This window comes from Colobus angolensis, unplaced genomic scaffold (genome assembly GCF_000951035.1).
Source record: "Colobus angolensis palliatus isolate OR3802 unplaced genomic scaffold, Cang.pa_1.0 Scaffold126, whole genome shotgun sequence".
Lineage (NCBI taxonomy): Eukaryota > Metazoa > Chordata > Mammalia > Primates > Cercopithecidae > Colobus > Colobus angolensis.
Window position 1 is genome coordinate 3,651,584 of NW_012113808.1, and position 17,900 is coordinate 3,669,483.

At 39.6% G+C, this 17,900-nt stretch overlaps 1 protein-coding gene and 1 long non-coding RNA gene across 2 annotated transcripts in view; one reads left to right on the plus strand and one right to left on the minus strand.

The window, feature by feature from the left end:
- The window catches only part of RGS5 (regulator of G-protein signaling 5), a 56,391-nt gene extending 39,452 nt beyond the window's left edge, over window positions 1–16,939 (minus strand). Inside the window, exon 1 of the mRNA XM_011933338.1 lies at window positions 16,558–16,939. Coding sequence (XP_011788728.1) covers window positions 16,558–16,601 — 44 coding nt within the window. The 5' untranslated portion in view covers window positions 16,602–16,939. The remainder of the gene's footprint in view (window positions 1–16,557) is intronic.
- The window catches only part of LOC105505500, a 51,365-nt gene that overhangs the window by 24,527 nt on the left and 8,938 nt on the right, over window positions 1–17,900 (plus strand). The gene's annotated exons all lie outside the window — the stretch shown is intronic.

Sequence of the window (17,900 nt, forward strand, 5' to 3'; positions counted from 1 at the left end):
AAAAAAAAAAAAAAGAAGGAATTGGTCTGTTACCCTGAATCAATTCTCAGTCTGTGATTCTAAACTGGTCATATTAGAGAAAGGGGAAAAAATTCACATCCCATATAAGGAGCAGAATCTATCAATTCCATTCAATAGACTTTTATTACATGCCTCTGTGTGATCAAAATTGTGCTAGGCACTCATTCCTAGTCTGTCACAATTGTCAACTGTCTTTGGTATTTTTTTCTTTTTCATGCTCTTGAGCCAGAATCCATTTAATAAAATCTTTTCCATAAGTAGCTAATGGCAGTTACGTATCCCTTTCCCTCAGCTGCACTCCAGCCATCTGCACTCACATTTCAGCCTAATTACAAACATCAGGGCCCCATCTGGACCAGGAAGGGAGATAAAAACTGAGCTATACTTAGTGGATACAGAAGATAACAGATTAGACGGAAATTTTTAAAAATAAAATAAAAGTTATTTTAACTCTCAGATTAGCATTTGAGAAAATCTTATTTGCATTTTTCTCAATCTTGCCAGCTAAATGAGAATGGCTGTGGCCCCCTAGTCACCTATAGTATGTGTGGTGTTATGATATACATTGGTTTTTGTCCAAGGTTCCTGGTTCATAATTCCCATAGCCCTTGTTACAGTCTTTTGTGATAATGGGTGTGTTAGGCCTTAGGAAATAGAATCTCTTTCCAGCCTTCTTTTCACCTACCACAGGCAGGACCCTAATCTTCTCCCACCTTTGTGACTGTGGGTCTTAAGACACTCCCCTGAGAGGTCCCGCCTCATACCCTGGCATAAGAAACACTTCTTATAAAAACCCAAGAGAAGTGGGTTCAGGGAGCTTCCGGATAGCTGGACACCTGGAGGTTCCCAGAGGGTGGCGCACCAGGAAGGGCATGGGAACTCCGCGCCCCCTCCCCCATGCCTCACCCTAGTGTCTCTTCCTCTGTATCCTTTCCAATATCCTTTATAATAAACCAGTAAACATTAAGTGTTTCCCTGAGTTCTGTGAGCCACTCCAGCAAATTAATCGAACCCAAAGAGGGGTCCTGAGAACCTTAACTTGAAGTCAGTTTGTCAGAAGTTCCAGAGGTGCGAACTTACTACTGGTAGGGGGAGCGGTCTTGTGGGACAGAGCCCTCAACCTGGGATTTGACGCTATCTCTGCGTAGATAGTGCGGGAATTGAACTGGAGGACACACAGCTGGTGTCCACTGCTTGATGTGTGGGAGTTTTTCCAGAAGTCGCAGAAGTCTTCTTGATGATTGTTGTGGTGGTGTGAGAGCAGACAGAAAACACAGCTTGAGGAGAGTTTTTCCGACATAGTATGAAACTGCAGCTGCACTGCACTCAGTTGCTAAAAGCCAGAGTTATCAATGGAGTTTAGAAATGGTGGTAGATCTGACTCCTGAGGAGCTGGTTCATTGGATATGTAAGGAAATACAAACTAAGAAGAGGTATGCTAAGCATACAATCCCCTGGTCATTGTTATCTTTAATAACTAAATTCAAAGTGCTGGGTTAGACCTCAGTGTTGGACCAAGTTCAGGTATGAGTTTGTCTGCGCTTTAGCCACTATCCTGAAAGGCACCCACAAAAGGAAAAATTATGCAGAACAACAGAACTACCTGTGAGCCCTCTGGTAACCCAAAAGATAGTCAACAGGGAGAGGGCACAACCCAGGAACTACTGAAACCAGGGCATATAGTGTGAAGGAGTTCCTTCATTTTGTAGATTGGTATCATCAGCTTCCTGAATAACCTTTACTAAAATCGATTTGGGGTGGATTCTGGACCCACAGCTCATGATGAGATAATCACAGATGGTAAAACAGGATCCAGAGACACAGGAGGTTATTCCTGAGGGAAGAGGCAACCTGGTGAACTAGAGAAGAGCTACTGTGGCCGGGCGTGGTGGCTCACACCTGTAATCTCAGCACTTTGGGAGGTAGATCATGAGGTCAAGAGATCAAGACCATCCTGGCCAATGAGGTGAAACCCTGTCTCTATTAAAAATTCAAAAATTAGCTGGGCATGGTGACACGCACCCGTAGTCTCGGTTAGTTGGGAGGCTGAGGCAGGAGAATCGCTTAAACCCGGGAGGCAGAGGTTGCAGTGAGCTGAGATCACACAACTGCATACCAGCCTGCCAACAGAGCAAGACTCCGTTTCAAAAAAAAAAGAAAGACAGAAAAAAGCTACTGTAAAGTTGTAAGGTCTGTCTGTCCCAAGAAAATGAACTGTTCCTTTCCCCACATAAATGCCATCTAGAACAGGCCAGATGAAGCAGCTGTTCTGCTTAGAGTGCGAGCCATGTGGGACTGTCTGGTGATAATCAGGTTATTCACTCACTGAATATGCCTATGTTCCCAGGACATGGTAAATGCTGTGGGTAAGAAAGCACCATTTGCATGGGCACTCCGTATAATCTTACTGTGGCAAAATTAAACGACAATCTAGGAAGTCTTATTGAATTTGCTATCTTGGCTTCCCCTCATGGGCTGTACATATACTAATAAAAATGATATGAATAGTTAACAAGAGGATGGCAAAGGGCAGAAGGAAGAGTCAAGGAACTCATCCCAATTCTTCCCAACAAGGTAAAAATGTTTAAAATATTAAGACATTAGGTGATTCAATGGAGCAAAACAAACAGAAAAATAAAGAGATGTAAAATGGGACTCATGCAAGCATGATAAAATCTTTAGATGGTTATTAAGAAGTGCAATGAATACAGCAAACATTGATGGGGTTAAAACAAGGGTCTTAATACAACACTGTCAAAGTTCGTGGGAATCAAAGTGATCTCTGGTGATTAAAGAGCTCTAACCAAGTCCTTCCATCTACCCCAGTTAGGAGAAGTTTAAAAAGCCAGAAGGCTAAGATTACAAGGAGAAATATGACCTCCAATTGCTTGGAGCAAAAGTTAGACCACTCAATTGAGATAAAGATTGACAAAGGGGTCAGGGTCTCCAGGCTCGACCCCCTTGTAGGAACACAAAGCCTTTTGCTGTGAGTGGGTAAATGGTCAGAGAGTGGAGAAGAAAAGTTTCCAGAGCTCCTAGAAGCAGGAGTCTCACGTACCGTGGTACCAAAACCCACTGGTAAAATCCTCACTTAGGCTACAATGAAATTGAGAGAACAGAAAAATTTGAGATTTGATAGAATTTGAAATTTGATAGAATTATGAGAATATTTGAATGTGATAGAATTATGAAAGTTGGAATGTTTAAGCAGGCTCTGTGTGAAGTGGTTATATTATGGGGATCAACATTGTATCTGACTGGGGAGTATTTCGCCTACCTAGTATTGTAACACAGAAGACATGTAAATCTGCTTTCCAAACAATGCTAATTGAACATGCTAAATTAGAACCAATAAGATTGCTCAAGCCCAAGCAATATAGAGTAGAGGCTGAATGCACAGAGACTTTGTTTGAAAGCCCTGTACAGAGCATAGACTGAGGCTTATAGCAAAAGCCTGTGAGTGCCTCCCCATGACAACTATGAGGACTTTGGACTACAGAATTTCCATTTGAGGGTCAATTATTAGCTTGCTATTGGACATTAATTGAAACTGCCTCTATAATTGAAGGATGTAAAATAATCTTGAAACCTGAAATACCCATGGTGTCTTGGTGATATCAGAGAAACACTCTAATGAGGATGGCAATGCCTGGAAAAGTTCCATAGTAAAATGAACAGGATCTTACATAGGATCATACTACCTGGAGAATGCAAGGAGAAATTACCAGCAGGGAGCCCCTTTTACCATAGGACTGACTGTGGAACTGTGTGAGGAGCTGCCAAACTCTATCATCATTTAGACAATACCCTATAAACAGTGCTCGACGGACTAACAGAGTTACTTGGTTTGTGGACAGTAGTTCCAAGGTGTATAGACAGCATCCTGTTGGAAGACTGCCACTCCTATCAAAGAAGATAAAAACAGGTGAGCCCAGTGGGCTGAATTGCATGTTGTTTTCCTAGCAATGATGGAATAATTTAACAATGATTAAAGCCTCTGTGTTTCAGTTTTTACTGACTCATGGGCAGGGGCCAATTGCCTGGCCATATGGTCAGTGGAAGCCTAGCCCATTAAAGGGATGCCCACATGGGGCACAGCTCTATGGAAACTACTATGGGAATTCAAGGGGTTCATTAAAGTAGGACATGCTGATGGCCATCAGAAGTCCCTTTCAGGTTTGAAAAGTGATTGGATCAATACATATATATATCCCTGTGTGCTCTACTGTGGTGGCCACCTGGGTCCATGAAATGAGTGGATATGGGAGTACTACAGCAAGGCAGAGATGGACTAAAATGGACATACTCTTCTTGCACACTCTGAAAAACAAAATGCCAGTAAGAACTGTCCAGTTTGTCAGCAAAAGAGACAGAGACGGCCGATGGCTGTGGCAGATTCCCTGGTGGTAAGGGCATGGACATAGCTGGCAAGTGAGACTGATGCCAGTAGCCTTGGAGGGCTACAAATGGGTCTTGACAGGAATAGCCACTGACCTTAGAGGGCGTTTTGCTTATGAAGTGTCAGATGCAAATGCTCAAAATGCTATAAAAAAATAAAAGAAGATAGTGCAGCAATTTGGGTAGCCAGCCATCATTTATTCAGACTAAGGAACACACTGTATAGCCTGTAATGTCCAACAATGAGCAGATAGATATCCTCCTCAGAGTACCAGTTTAATGGAGAACTGAAACAAGTAACTGAAACATTGGTTGTCTAAAATGGGAGCAGTGAAGGTGTGAAGGGCTGGCTTACTGCCTTCATGAGTGCGTTTCTTATTATGCCATAGTCTAACCCCTGGTCTCTGGCCATAAACTCCTGGCACAAAATTGCTAAAACTCTTCTAATTTCCTGACTGATAAGGGTGCTAAGAGCGTCTTTTGTTCTAATACTTGGTTTTTGACCTTGGTTCTTTACACAGAGCTGCTAAATCCCTTGGAAATTCCTGGGTAAGAGGACTGTGTTTTGCTCTAATGAGGCAACTCTTGGTGGCCTTCCGGATAAGGGTTGGTCACTAGAAAAAACAAACCATGATTAGAAGCTTGGAGCTTTCAACAAAGCTTCCTCTGGGGAGAAAAGAAGGGCTGGAGATTGAGTTAATAATCAATTATACTAAGTAATGAAGCCCCCATAAAAATCTCTAAAATGCAGGGTTCAGAGAGCTTCTGGGTTGGTGAACAAGAATGCATCAAGGGGCTGGGAGGGTGCTGTACCCGAAGAAGTCACAGAGGCTCTGTGCCCCTTCCCATATACCTTGCTCTACGTACCTCCTCATCTGGTTGTTCAACTGTATCCTTTGCAACTGTATCTTTTGCAATAGCCTTTACGATAAATCAGTAAAAGTTAAATTGTTTTCCTGTGTCTTATGAGACATTATATAAATTATTGAAGCTAAAGAAGGGATTACAGGAAACCCCAATTTATAGCTGAACTTGCAACTGGCATCTGAAGTGGGGGGCAGTCTTGTGGGGCTGAGCCCTTAACCTGTGGGATATGACGTTAACTCCAAGTAGATAGTGTCAGAGTTGAATTGAATTGTAGAACACACAGTTGGTGCCTACAAAAAGTTGGAGAATTTCTTGGTGGGGAAAATCCACACATTGGGTGTCAGAAGTGAAGTGTTGCGTGAGGAGAGAAAAAAGTTTGTTTTTCCCACTTAGTGTAAAATCCAAACTATGAAGACAGAAAATACCTATTTGCCTAAGGTGGAAAAACTTCGCATCAATCTACATTCATCTTTGTGAAAGAAAAAATGTTTCTTCCTACCAGGCCCAGCTACACTTTCAGTTTGTGTGCACAAATCTCTGATTTCAACAAACAATGCATCTTTTATCCAAGTCATAAACAATATTGAGGGTACATGTGTGTAAGTGTGTGTGCATGCACATGCATGTGTGTGTTCAAATGACATCTTGTTTTGCACTTCGGTGATTCAGAAGCAAGATTTAAGACTCTGGAAGCTTGTCATCCAGAAAGCATCAGACCACCAGATCCTCTGGGAAAGTCTTCAGTGTGACCTGCATTGTTGACCTTGTCCCAAGTACACAGGTTATGTGGTCTCACACTCCCATTCACTGGATATCTCTCATAAACTATCACTTAAAATAACTTACCAAAATACAGGAAGCTATTTTTTAATGGAACATCTTGATTCTTTCTAAACTTCCTGAATCCCATAGACAAGTGCCTCATCAAGAAACAGATGTTTGGCACAAGAAAATATCAAGAAGTGGAGGCTTGACCAAAACAGCTCCGCACACTTTGCTAATAATAACAAACACTTGTGAAGGAGAGCCCTTCACATTTTTACAAGTACTTTATTTCGTGTTGCTTTTCTTCTTCTGACTCTAATATGATAGTTCCAATGTCTTTCTAGAATGTAGAGTTTTAAGTCTCTAAATGATCTGTCCAGATGGGCTAGGTGCTGTTTTGAGCAGTGCCTGGGGAAACAGGAAGGAAAACATGGAGAATATAGAATAAAAGTCTTAGCCTCACTTACTATTCATGAAACCAACATGATCGTCAAGTATCTACTGTCCAAAGTATTCAAAAGCTGCTTGGCCAATTCCTTTAAACATTGAAATATTTTCTTTTTGAAGGAGAAAAAAAAAAATCAGGTTGTTATTTTACTTAGGCATGGCAACTGAATGGAACGCCTTGCAAATAAATACTCTGGACGTTTCAGGAGCTCTACGGTCAGGGTAAATAAGCCTAAAAACACACATGGATTAGCTGTGTTGATAATGCATGCATCCTATAATTAGGCTGACCACACCCACAGATTTTCCAGGAAAGACCCAATTTCTAATGCCTAGTCTGGAGGCAAACTATATGTGCCTAATCTGGTTGGAATTTGCAGTTGCTGAGCATATACACGCCTGACATGGATTTATGAGCATATACACGCCTGACATGGATTTATGCAGTCAGCCGTCTTCATAGCACTTCCAAGAATTGTCAGTACTCCATGCTCTACCCAGATGGCAGATGAACATTGGTTAATTATGTAAAGGCCTAGAAACCCTGACATACCCTTCTCATCCCATCCTCAAAGATGAAAACTTTTCCACTGTTAAGGCAAACGACAAGTTTACCTCTAAGCAGCATTCAGAAGGGCAGGAGTGGGCCACCCTTTCCCACTGGAGAAAATGTAGTGTTGTATAAATGTAGTCAGTGGTGTCACACCCCCAAAGTCAGATGCGTCTGTGTTTACTTTTTTATCTTGCCCTCAATGACCTTACACACTTGAAGAAGAAAAAATGAAGTTAACTGTAAATGAAGTGCAAGCATCATACAGTTAGATTCAGATTCTAATTCATCCTCAAATTGCAAAGAAACTTTTTCTTCATAGAATTCACCAAAATAAAACAGAATCACTTTCCACTGCATATTAATATATACTTTTCACAAATTGGGAGTATATTCTGAACTTATCACAAGTCTTTTAAAGAAATATGGGGTTCTTAATTGAGTCCATTGAGATTTTTAAAAATTATGGGAAGAAAATTGCACATATTTAATTGCTTGCTTTTTTTTTTTTGAGAGAAGTCTCACTCTTATCCCCCAAGTTTTAGTGCAATGGCTCAATCTCGGCTCATTGCAATCTCCGCCTCCCAGGTTCAAATTATTCTCCTGCCTCTGCCTCACAAGTAGGGGGGATTAAGTCGCCTGCCAACACGCCCGGATAATTTTTGTATATTTTAGTAGAGGCGGGGTTTCACTATATTGGCCAGGCTGCTCTCGAACTCCTGACCTCAGGTGATCCGCCTGCCTCGGCCTCCCAAAGTGCTGAGATTACAGGCATGAGAGACTGTGCCCGGCCGATTGCTTCTTTTAAGCTACATCTGGAAGTTTGTTTCCCAGGCCTTCCTATATGACTTAGATGAGATACGAATTTAGAATAAAAATGGATTATTTTCTCAAAATCCATGGTGTCCCAATTCAGAATAGGTAGGTGTTGGAGCTAGAAGGAGTATAAAAGACCATATAATTGATCACGTCTTATTACAAATGTAATAGTGATACTTGGAGAGGGGAACTGGCACATGACTTATCCTCCACCAGGTAGTAGAAGCCAGATTTACAGCTCAGATGCCTGTATTCCCCATCTAGTACCTTTCTCACATGTTATATAGCCTCTTAGGCTTGTGTCTAAAAAGACTGTGTTTTACGAATAAATTGCAAAGAAAGAATAAACAGGAAGGCTATTGACTAAGAAAGATATAAGATTAAGAAATCTCAATGTGTGAACATTTTGGGGTCATAATACAAAAAATCCAATTGAGAAAAGAGCATTGAAAATATTTTGATTCTTACTGGATACTCAGTGAATTACAGAATTATTGTTAATTTTTAAGTATGATTATGGTTTTTAATGAGTCTTTATTGTTTTGTAAAGAGTTGATATGTTTTGTAAGAAGAAATATATGTTGATAATTAAAAAGACAAAAAACACGCCAGGCGTGGTGGCTCACGCCTGTAATCCCAGCACTTTGGGAGGCCGAGGTGGGTGGATCACGAGGTCAGGATATCCACACCATCCTGGCTAACACGGTGAAACCTCGTTTCTACTAAAAATACAAAAAAATTAGCTGGGCATGGTGGCGGGCGCCTGTAGTCCCAGCTACTCGGGAAGCTGAGGCAGAAGAATGGCGTGAACCGGGGAGGTGAAGTTTGCAGTGAGCCGAGATCGCACCACCGCACTCCAGCCTGGGCGACAGAGCAAGACTCCGTTTAAAAAAAAAAAAAAAAACACAAAAAACAGTAGATGTTGGCACGGATGTGGTAAAAAGGGAACACTTTTACACTGCTGGTGGGAATATAAATTAGTACAACCTTCATGGAAAACAGTATGGGGAGTCCTTAAAGAACTAAAAGTAGAACTACCACTTGATCCAGCAATCCCAATCCAGTGTCCACCCAAAGGAAAAAGAGTCATTATATGAAGACATATGCACATGCATGTTTACAGCAACACAATTTGTGGTTGCAAAGATATAGAACTAACCTACATGCCCATCAACCAGCGAGTGGATAAAGAAAATGTGCTATACATACACCATGTTGTATATTAGAATGGAATAATGTCTTTTGCAGCAACTTGGGTGGAGCTGGAGGCTATCATTCTAAGTGAAGTAACTCAGGAATGGAAAACCAGATATTGTATGTTCTCACTTATAAGTGGGAGCTAAGCTATGAGGATGCAAAGGAATAAGAGTGATATAATGGACTGTGGGGAATCAAGGGGCAAGGGTGAAAGGGGATGAGGGATAAAAGACTGCCTATAGGCTACAGTATGCAGTGCTTGGGTGACGGGTGCACCGAAATCTTAGAAATCACCACTAAAGAACTTATTCATGTAACCAAACACCAACTGTACCCCCAAAACTACTGAAACAAAAGTAACAATAATAATTTTAAAAATATATATATTGAAAAAAATACGAGTAAAGTATTTTTAAAATACTGTACTATTTTATAAATTTATCTTTATTATTTTTAAAAAGATGAGGTTATGATGAGGAAGGATAAAAAGAAGTAAGTTTTATCAAAGGCTTAGGCACATAATTGACTGACCTAATTATGTTTTCTTCACTGCTTACAAAGGGGAAAAGAAAGATAAAAGGAAAATAACTATTTAATAGGGGTCCTTCTACTAAAAACTAGTCACCTTACATATAATATTTCATTTATTTCTTTTACCACAAGATAAATATCCTCATTCACAAATGAGAAAATGAAGTTCAGCGAGGTTTGGTGACTTCCCAAAGTTCACACAGTAAGGAAGAAATAGAAGTGAAATTATGACCACTGTTCTTTCTACCCCACACATTACAGTTCAAGGGCTGGTCTTGAGGCCAGGGAGAGATTGTGAGCTCACATCCTTCCTTACTCTGCACATGTTCTTTCCTGTTCCTGAATCCTGTAATCTTAAGAGTAACTTTCTCCAATGGTTAGAAACAATCAGGCTTTCACTGTCTTTATCATCTGGGTGACTCAGCCTTCAAAGTAGTACAGATACAATGTTATCTGAGAACTGATTAGAACTTTAAAGGAGGAAAGAGATAGGAAACCGTTATCTTCTGGCCTCCAGCCATATTCTGGTTCCTGTTACTAATTATTGATCCTGGCTGAATTAATTAAAATTTAGCCCCTTTGCTCTCTGGTCAGCAGTACAGGCAAAAACCATTAACACTGGCTCCGGAAACATAAATAAACTCTCTCCCTAGATATCGTCTATCCCGTAATAGTGTGTAGTCCTTGCTAGAGAAGGAGAAACAAATTAGATAACCTTTCAGGGATGTTTCAAAATGTAAGATTCTGGGATCTAAAAGTGTTATGAATTGATATCTGGTGATTCAGCATAACCCAGACTAAATGAAAGAAAGAATAGAAAGGGGCAACTAGCTGGAATACAGAATGTAATTCACTAAAGAAGCTTCCACAGTAACTGCATGAGGAATAGCCCAGGCAGTACAATTTCCTAGAGCTCACCTAAGGGATACTATCATTACAGCTAAAAGAAGACTCACCTCTTTAACAAGGCTTTCCTCATTATAGAAATGCAGACAGTCTCCTTCACTTTTCTTTTTCTCCTAATCCCCACTCCTCTTCTCCCATAGCAGACACCTGTCTGTATCTAGCAACACACACTCTTTTTCCCATTGTGGCCTAAAATGTCACTACTGATACTGTTCTTGGTCTCCCCAATACCCAAGGAAAGCAGAGAAGACACCAAGCTGTCCTGGAAGTGCTCCTGTCTCTATTTGCTGTAAATTCATTCATGTATTCCTTCAACAAAATGTTTATTTGGTGCCTACCATACCAAACACAGTCTATCTTTTTAGTAATTGAATCATTTAGGCAAAGGGGATGACCATCTTTCCCCTGAATAAATCTCTTCCATCCTCAGAGTTGGGAACAGATGAGCACTGGAGAAGTTCCCAGAGAACCATATGCAGGGTGTGCTGCCCAGGAGGTTAACTGTGGTTAGAAACTCAGTGGTTTCCCTCCTTGCTGGCCTCTGGGAGGTAATACAGGTTGTACATAGACGTCATAAACATCAGCCAATTTGGCTGCACCCTCCCATCTCTGGGTCTCTGCACATACAGGCTGTCCCCTTGGCCTACATGGCCGGCCTTCCTTCTCTCTCCTCTTCCTGTCTAGACCTGGCTAACTACTCTGTCCTCTTAGACTTTGTTCAAGCATCATCCTTGTAACCTTGTAAATTCTTCCCTGCCCACCAAAAACTCTAGGGGCCCCACCTACTACCCCAACTTCTGTGCTTCTTAGCACTTTATGGATATATTCCTTCATAGTGGATTGCACCACTAAGCATTAATTTTTTTTTATTTCTCTCCCTAACTGAGCTTCAGTTTCCATGGAAGCAGGGCATGGGTCTTTCATCCATATACCTAAGGCAAGTATACAGGTTTGAAAGGCAATCTAGAGAAATCATTGATATTGTTTCATCAGTAGGAATCAAAATAAATGGTTTTCTTGGTGATCCCCCTCCAAATTTTATTAAATAGTTCATTCACTTTCTTAACATTCTAAAGTTTCACTGCAATGTTTTCAAGATGTCTCTAGAATATCAGCTACAGTAAGCTTGAAATTCATACTTATTCTCAGCAAGCATGATCCTAAACCCAACCAAAGGCTCTGCTAGGACCTCTCTCAGGCTTCTTTGATGGTCCTCAATTCACTCCAATTGAGCTATCAGTTGTTCAAATTAATTGCCAGTCTTTAATTCACTTGGTGCTTGCCTTTTCTCTACAATTAGCCCAAGGATGTGCTCATGCCTTTGGAAAAGGCTGTATTTATTAATCCTAAAAACCCAGAAACCTTGACTCACTCTAGTGCTTTTAAAGGTTGAACAGCCTCAGAAGATTAGTTCATTAGTAGTCCTGCTTATTAACTGCCTTTCTATTCTAAATTGTCCACACTTGACCCACATAAATCAGAGAACATGGGGAAAAATGATTGTTTTGTAAAATAAAAATACATTTTAAAACCAAAATTTTTTAAAACGAAAAATTTAAAATAAATTTAAAAATAATAAATATTTGAAAACTACCTTCCCCATTTACTTTCTATTGCTTCTGAAATTCCTAGCACTGACACACCCTTGAGATGGCCAAAAGCCCCCGTGTGAACTGTAGATTAAGCACATTATACCCTTAGCAACCTTTTTAGTCTGAAACAGAAAGCAGATCTATACCAGTCACCCAGAGTATCAAAGGGCTCATAGCTCTTTAAAATACAAATAACTGCACTGGTTCCTTTATATGATGATGATATTTAGATTTTTGAGACCTATTGTTCATTAAAATTTTAAGTAGGCCTCACATACTTTTATGTATTTAAAGAGACAAATAATCCAAACTTTTGGGCAATGAATAACCATAAGCACACAGTTTTAAGCCTAACATTCAAAGCTGTAATCATAACATAAAGCAACCAGTTCAGTTATTAGTATTTTCAATTTTTTAAAATAACCCTCTTTTTTCAGAGACGGGGTCTCACTCCGTCACCCAGGCTGGAGTGCAATGGTGGCAATCGTAGCTCACTCTAGCCTCAGACTCCTGGGCTCAAGCAATTCTCTCACCTCAGCTCCTGAATAGCTGGCACTACAGGTGCTATCCACTGTGCCTGGCTAATATTTGTGGTGTTTTTGTTGTTGTTGTTGTTTGTTTTTTTGTTTTTTTAGAGACAGGGTCTCCCTGTGTTGCCCAGGCTGGCCTTAAACTCCTGGCCTCAAGTGATCCTCCCACCTTGGCCTCCCAAAGTGCTGGGATTATAAGCAGGAGTAATGTGCCTGGCCAATAGTAACACTTTTTGTTTCAAATATATTCATCTTTTCCCAAAGAGGAATATTTACTCTAAAATGCAAACTTGTTTAGAGAAATTCAACAGACTCTGAAAATAAAATAAATTTTCAAAAGAAGCCTAAAATTCAAACTTGAAAATCATGGGCAAAAACAAGATCTTCAATTGATGCGACTCTTTTCTTTTTCATTGACAGTATAAGATTCTCACCCATGTAGTACAGGTTTCAATATGCTGAGGGCAGAAAATGTGTGCTTATGGTTATTCATTGCCCAAATGTTTGGATTATTTGCCTCTTCAAACATATAAAAGTATGTGAGGCCTGCTTAAAATTTCAATAAGCAATAGTCTTAAAAATCTAAATAAATAAGGAATAGTTGATACAAATATATCAAAGTTGACTTTGGCTGAAAGGTTCCCTAAACATGCAGAAAGGAATATTTTTTAGGATTAGGTTTCTCCTTACATGTCATGAAAAAGTGAGTCTTTGTTAATTGTTGAAATTTTCTTACCTTATGCGGCAGATTTTAGATATCCTCATCCATTATATATATTCCACCTTTTAATCTTATGGAAAAAAACTTCTCTTTTTGTTGTTAAGAAAAAGTTTATTTTATATTCTTTGCTAATAAAGAGTTGCTGTCAAAAACAATTCCCCTTACAGGAAGCAAATTATTCTCATAATTGCTTTCTTACAAATCAGCATTAGAATCACTGAGCAGGTTGCTTCTGCCATGGCCCAGTGGTTTCAGCACAGGCTGGGTCCTTGATTATTTTTTATTATTTGATTCTTCATTCCTCCCAAACTTTATGTTTATTTTACATTAATTAATTAATTGATTTTTAGAGACAGGCTCTTGCTCTGTTACCCAGGTTGGGGTACAGTGGTGCAATATGACTCACTGCAGCCTCAAACTTCTGTCCTCAAGGGATCCTCCTGTCTTAGCCTCCCAAAGTGTGAGGATTATAGGCATGAGCCACCATGCCCCACCTGGTCTCAAACTTTTATAGAAACATAGGAAAATATTCCTTTAATCACATCTCTTAGTAGTCACTGAGACTAAGCGTACCTCACTTCGTTTACATTACGTTAGAACTGGAAAACATATTAGAGAACAATGAATCCAACTTTTACCTATTAAATTAGCAAATAGAGTCCTGGGAAAATGGAATAACTTGCTCAGGGACACAAATTCAGATAATGACAAAACTGAGTCTGCACCTTACACCTTAACTAGTACTGTTTCCACTATGATAAATAATGATATGCTATTCAGATTTTTGTAAACTGAATTTCATTTCTAATGCCATATAGAACTTAGAACTGAACTCTTCAGCAGAGCTTTTCATTTAAAACAGATTTTTCATAATGCGTATTTTTTGCCCTAATTTATTTTATATGAATTTTAAAATATTTTTGTCTAAGCATTGAAGCATATCCATGTTCCTTTTGTGGCTTGGAGAGAAGAAATGCAAAGGCAGGAGGCTGTGTGGGGGAGGAAGGTGGGAGTCAGAGAATAGAGCCATGGAAGGCAGATTTGGAAGCATTTATTCAAGTATCATCTTCCCCTTAGAATAGACAGTGTTAAACCCTTTCCATGGGTACATGCTAACAGCTTCACAGCTCCACAATTCCATTTCTCCAAAACATTCTTCTCAGGCAGCATTGTAATTAGAAATTACAATGACCCTGTTTACAATCAGAACAGATTATGAAATAACATGTAACAGCGCACAATAATTGCAGTATTCTACCACATTCCAATAAATAAAAGACTCAGTGAATCTATGAGGAAGAAAGCTCACTCCTTTACCATTCACCACTCTTTAATATTCTGCATGAACATTAGTTATATCCTGGTGCATAAGAATTTACTGTGCAATAAAAGATGAAGTGATCCAATATTAATGTTGCTAGTGAATCAGATATAACATAGTAATAGAAATCACTGAAAGAAATGTACCATCCATATATCTCAGTGAATATTATGCATATTTATGAGAACACATAAAGCAAAATAATGAACATGGCAAGTTTCAACAGAAATTTTATTGATTTCTCACCAAATGCCAAGCAATGTGTCATAGAATCACAAAATGCTTGGCAAACTGATGTTACAACCATTCTAAAGTCAATTGTTTGCCAATTAATAAGGTAAGATTTATTCACTACATAAGAGTACACAATTTCAAACAATAAGTAGGCACAGAAGGCACAGAAAATGCTCCCTATTTCTTAGGCTTTCTATATAGTAAGTAAGAGGAAAGAACAGGCTAATAGCAATAAATAGTATCCACCTTTAAAACCTATCCTCTTCTCCAGGATTGGCACAATGGACAATATTGATCCCCTAGTTACAATCTAACTACTGCAACTTAACAGCTACAAGTTCTTTTATGTAAATTTAAAAACACTAATAACATTCTATGCTTTTACTTAATTATCAATATGTAAGTATGCACAAGGTCATTAGGTAAACTGTATTTCTTACTATTAATCATAATTTTAAAAAAGTTTGAAAGTTATAATTCAAAGAGTAAGTCTCCCTGGAGGTTTCATATTCAGTTGCTAGATAATATTGTTGGGAGAAAAAATTATATGCTACAATGTTATCTCCTTAAAAATTATTTTTAGGTTATTTCTAGAGTGGAAGTCATCAAAAAGAAGACCTGAACTTGTACGAGACAGAAGTCATAGATGGCCCAGTAAACAATAAAATCTTTTGAGACAAACATTGCTAATGCCTTTAGGGATGAAGATCTGTGCAAGGATCTTCTTTATTTACTTTAAATAACGAGGGATCAAACCCAATTTAAGCAAATACATTCTTAATAAAAGGAGAAACATCCCTACTTCTCTGCATCGGAGAGGATGGTTGGGTTAAGTTTTCTGATAAGTAAGATATTTGTTCTTCTCTTTGCTTAGCCTAGATACCTAGGATTCTCCAGAATATTGTCCAGCCTAGGGGAAACCAGGGAGCCTCAAAGATTTTGATGCATTTATCTGAAAAAGAATGCTAGCTAATAAATAACCCCTGTGTCCCAAGGGCTTTTTCTCTATCTAGCCATCCAGCTACTTCTATCTAATGAGGTCAGAGAACAAAGAACAATGGGAAATTTCCTCTTCCTCACTGCAAACTTGCCTCCCTCTCCCAGTTCCTGTACATTAATAAAAACTAACATTTATACAGTCCTACTAGGTGCCAGACATGGTTCTGAGTGCTTCATATACATTAATTCATTCAATCCTCATAACCAGCCTGTGAGGTAGAGAACGCTTAGTATCTCCATTTTACAGATAAGGAAACTGAGCTATATCAAGGTTAAATAAATTGCCCCAAGCCACACAAATAGTAAGCAGTAGAGTCAGGATTCTAATCTAGACAATTTGATGTTGGAATCTACATCCTTAACCACACAGTTTTTACTCTAAATAAGCACTTATAGAATAGGCGTCTCCTTGAAGGAAATGATGTTCTGGATATTAAATGATGTATGAAATACTCTACATTGTATTAATCTCCTAGTTTGGATCTTCCAAAGTCTCTATATTGTTTACAGAGAAGAGATAATACCCAGTCTACAGTCAAGCACCTGTTTCACCTCAGCTTAGCCAGAAACTACAATACCTCTGTTACCTCTGGACAGCCTCCCTTGAGTAAAGATTCTCCAAATCTGCATCTCTTAAACCAAAATAACTTGGTTCTCACCTTTCCAGGCATGTGTGGGGCAAAGCTGCAAGTCCTTTGCACATTTTGGCAGGTGGCTTAGCTCCTCCGCTTTAAGTACAACTTCTTAACAGCAGAGCCAGTCTTCGAAAACTTCAAAACTATCTGGGACGCCTTTCCTTCTGAGGTATATATAGAAGCTCTTTCCCAGCCCTCTGTTGCTCTTCCAGCCAATCCAGAGCCTTAGAGGAAACTGCAGGCTGGAGAGCAGCAGCAGTGGGGCCTGAGATGGAGGAGGGAATCCTTTCTCTGCTGCAGGCACTGCTGTGGCATAAGCCTTTCATCTGCTCATATCACAACACTCTCTTGCTGACCGGCCAGGGCAGGGTTAGGCCCTAAACTGTGCACAGGTCATTGGTCGTTTGAACTCCTAATCTCAGGCCAATCACAGCGAAGATGTGAGCTTCCTGTGAAGCAAAGTGCCTTGGACCACTTCAGATCGGTCAAAGTCATAGATTCTGAGGACTGTAAGGGCTCCTGGAGATTGTTTAGCCCGACTTGTTTCACAGTGAAGGAAATTGAAATCTAGGGAATTCAAGGAATGTGTGTATGTGGGTACTTACCATGTGCCAGGCACTCAGCTGGATCCCAGGAATTCAGAGAAGAAAGAGAAAGCTCCCTGCCCTCAAGACCCCAAAACACATTATAAGTGAGTGATGGAAGCCAGGATGGGATGTTGTGAGCCTTCAGGGAGCACCAGGCAAGGTTTTCTGGAGCTGAGAGACAAGATGACTGTTTATATAAATCAAAACAAATATGAATAATTACTACATATTCTTTATGAATCCATATGTCTGTGAAGTTACTAAAAAAGTGACCTGAGAGACCAAACACCAAAATCTTAATAGGGATTGAGTATAATGATATTATCCTGAACTCTGTTAATTCTGTCAGTGGTCTTCTGATTATTCTTTGCTTGGATGACTAATGCTTTGTAATTCTTTGGACTTCCCCACCCTAGCCATCCTTGCGTAGGCTTGTCTTCCCTTCCCCTTCAAACTTTTCCGACCTCCTATCACTCAAGGAATATTTACTTGAATATTTACCAATATTTACCTGAATCGTGTCTCATCCTGTCGGGGCCCAAGGTGCTCATAAGTTAATCTGTAAATGTAAATGTCTGAGGTAGGCACGAGTCCAAGCTAAAAACAAGTGGCACTGCATAATCCATAAGAACAGCTCTGAATTTGCAATTAAAAATTATTCTCATAATTTTCTCTGTTATCTGAAATTAGTTGTTTTAAATGACTCCCTCTTTACCCTTTTTGCAATGGTTGATCAACGACTGTTACTGGCTTGTAAAGTCAATGCAGTGTATTTTGACC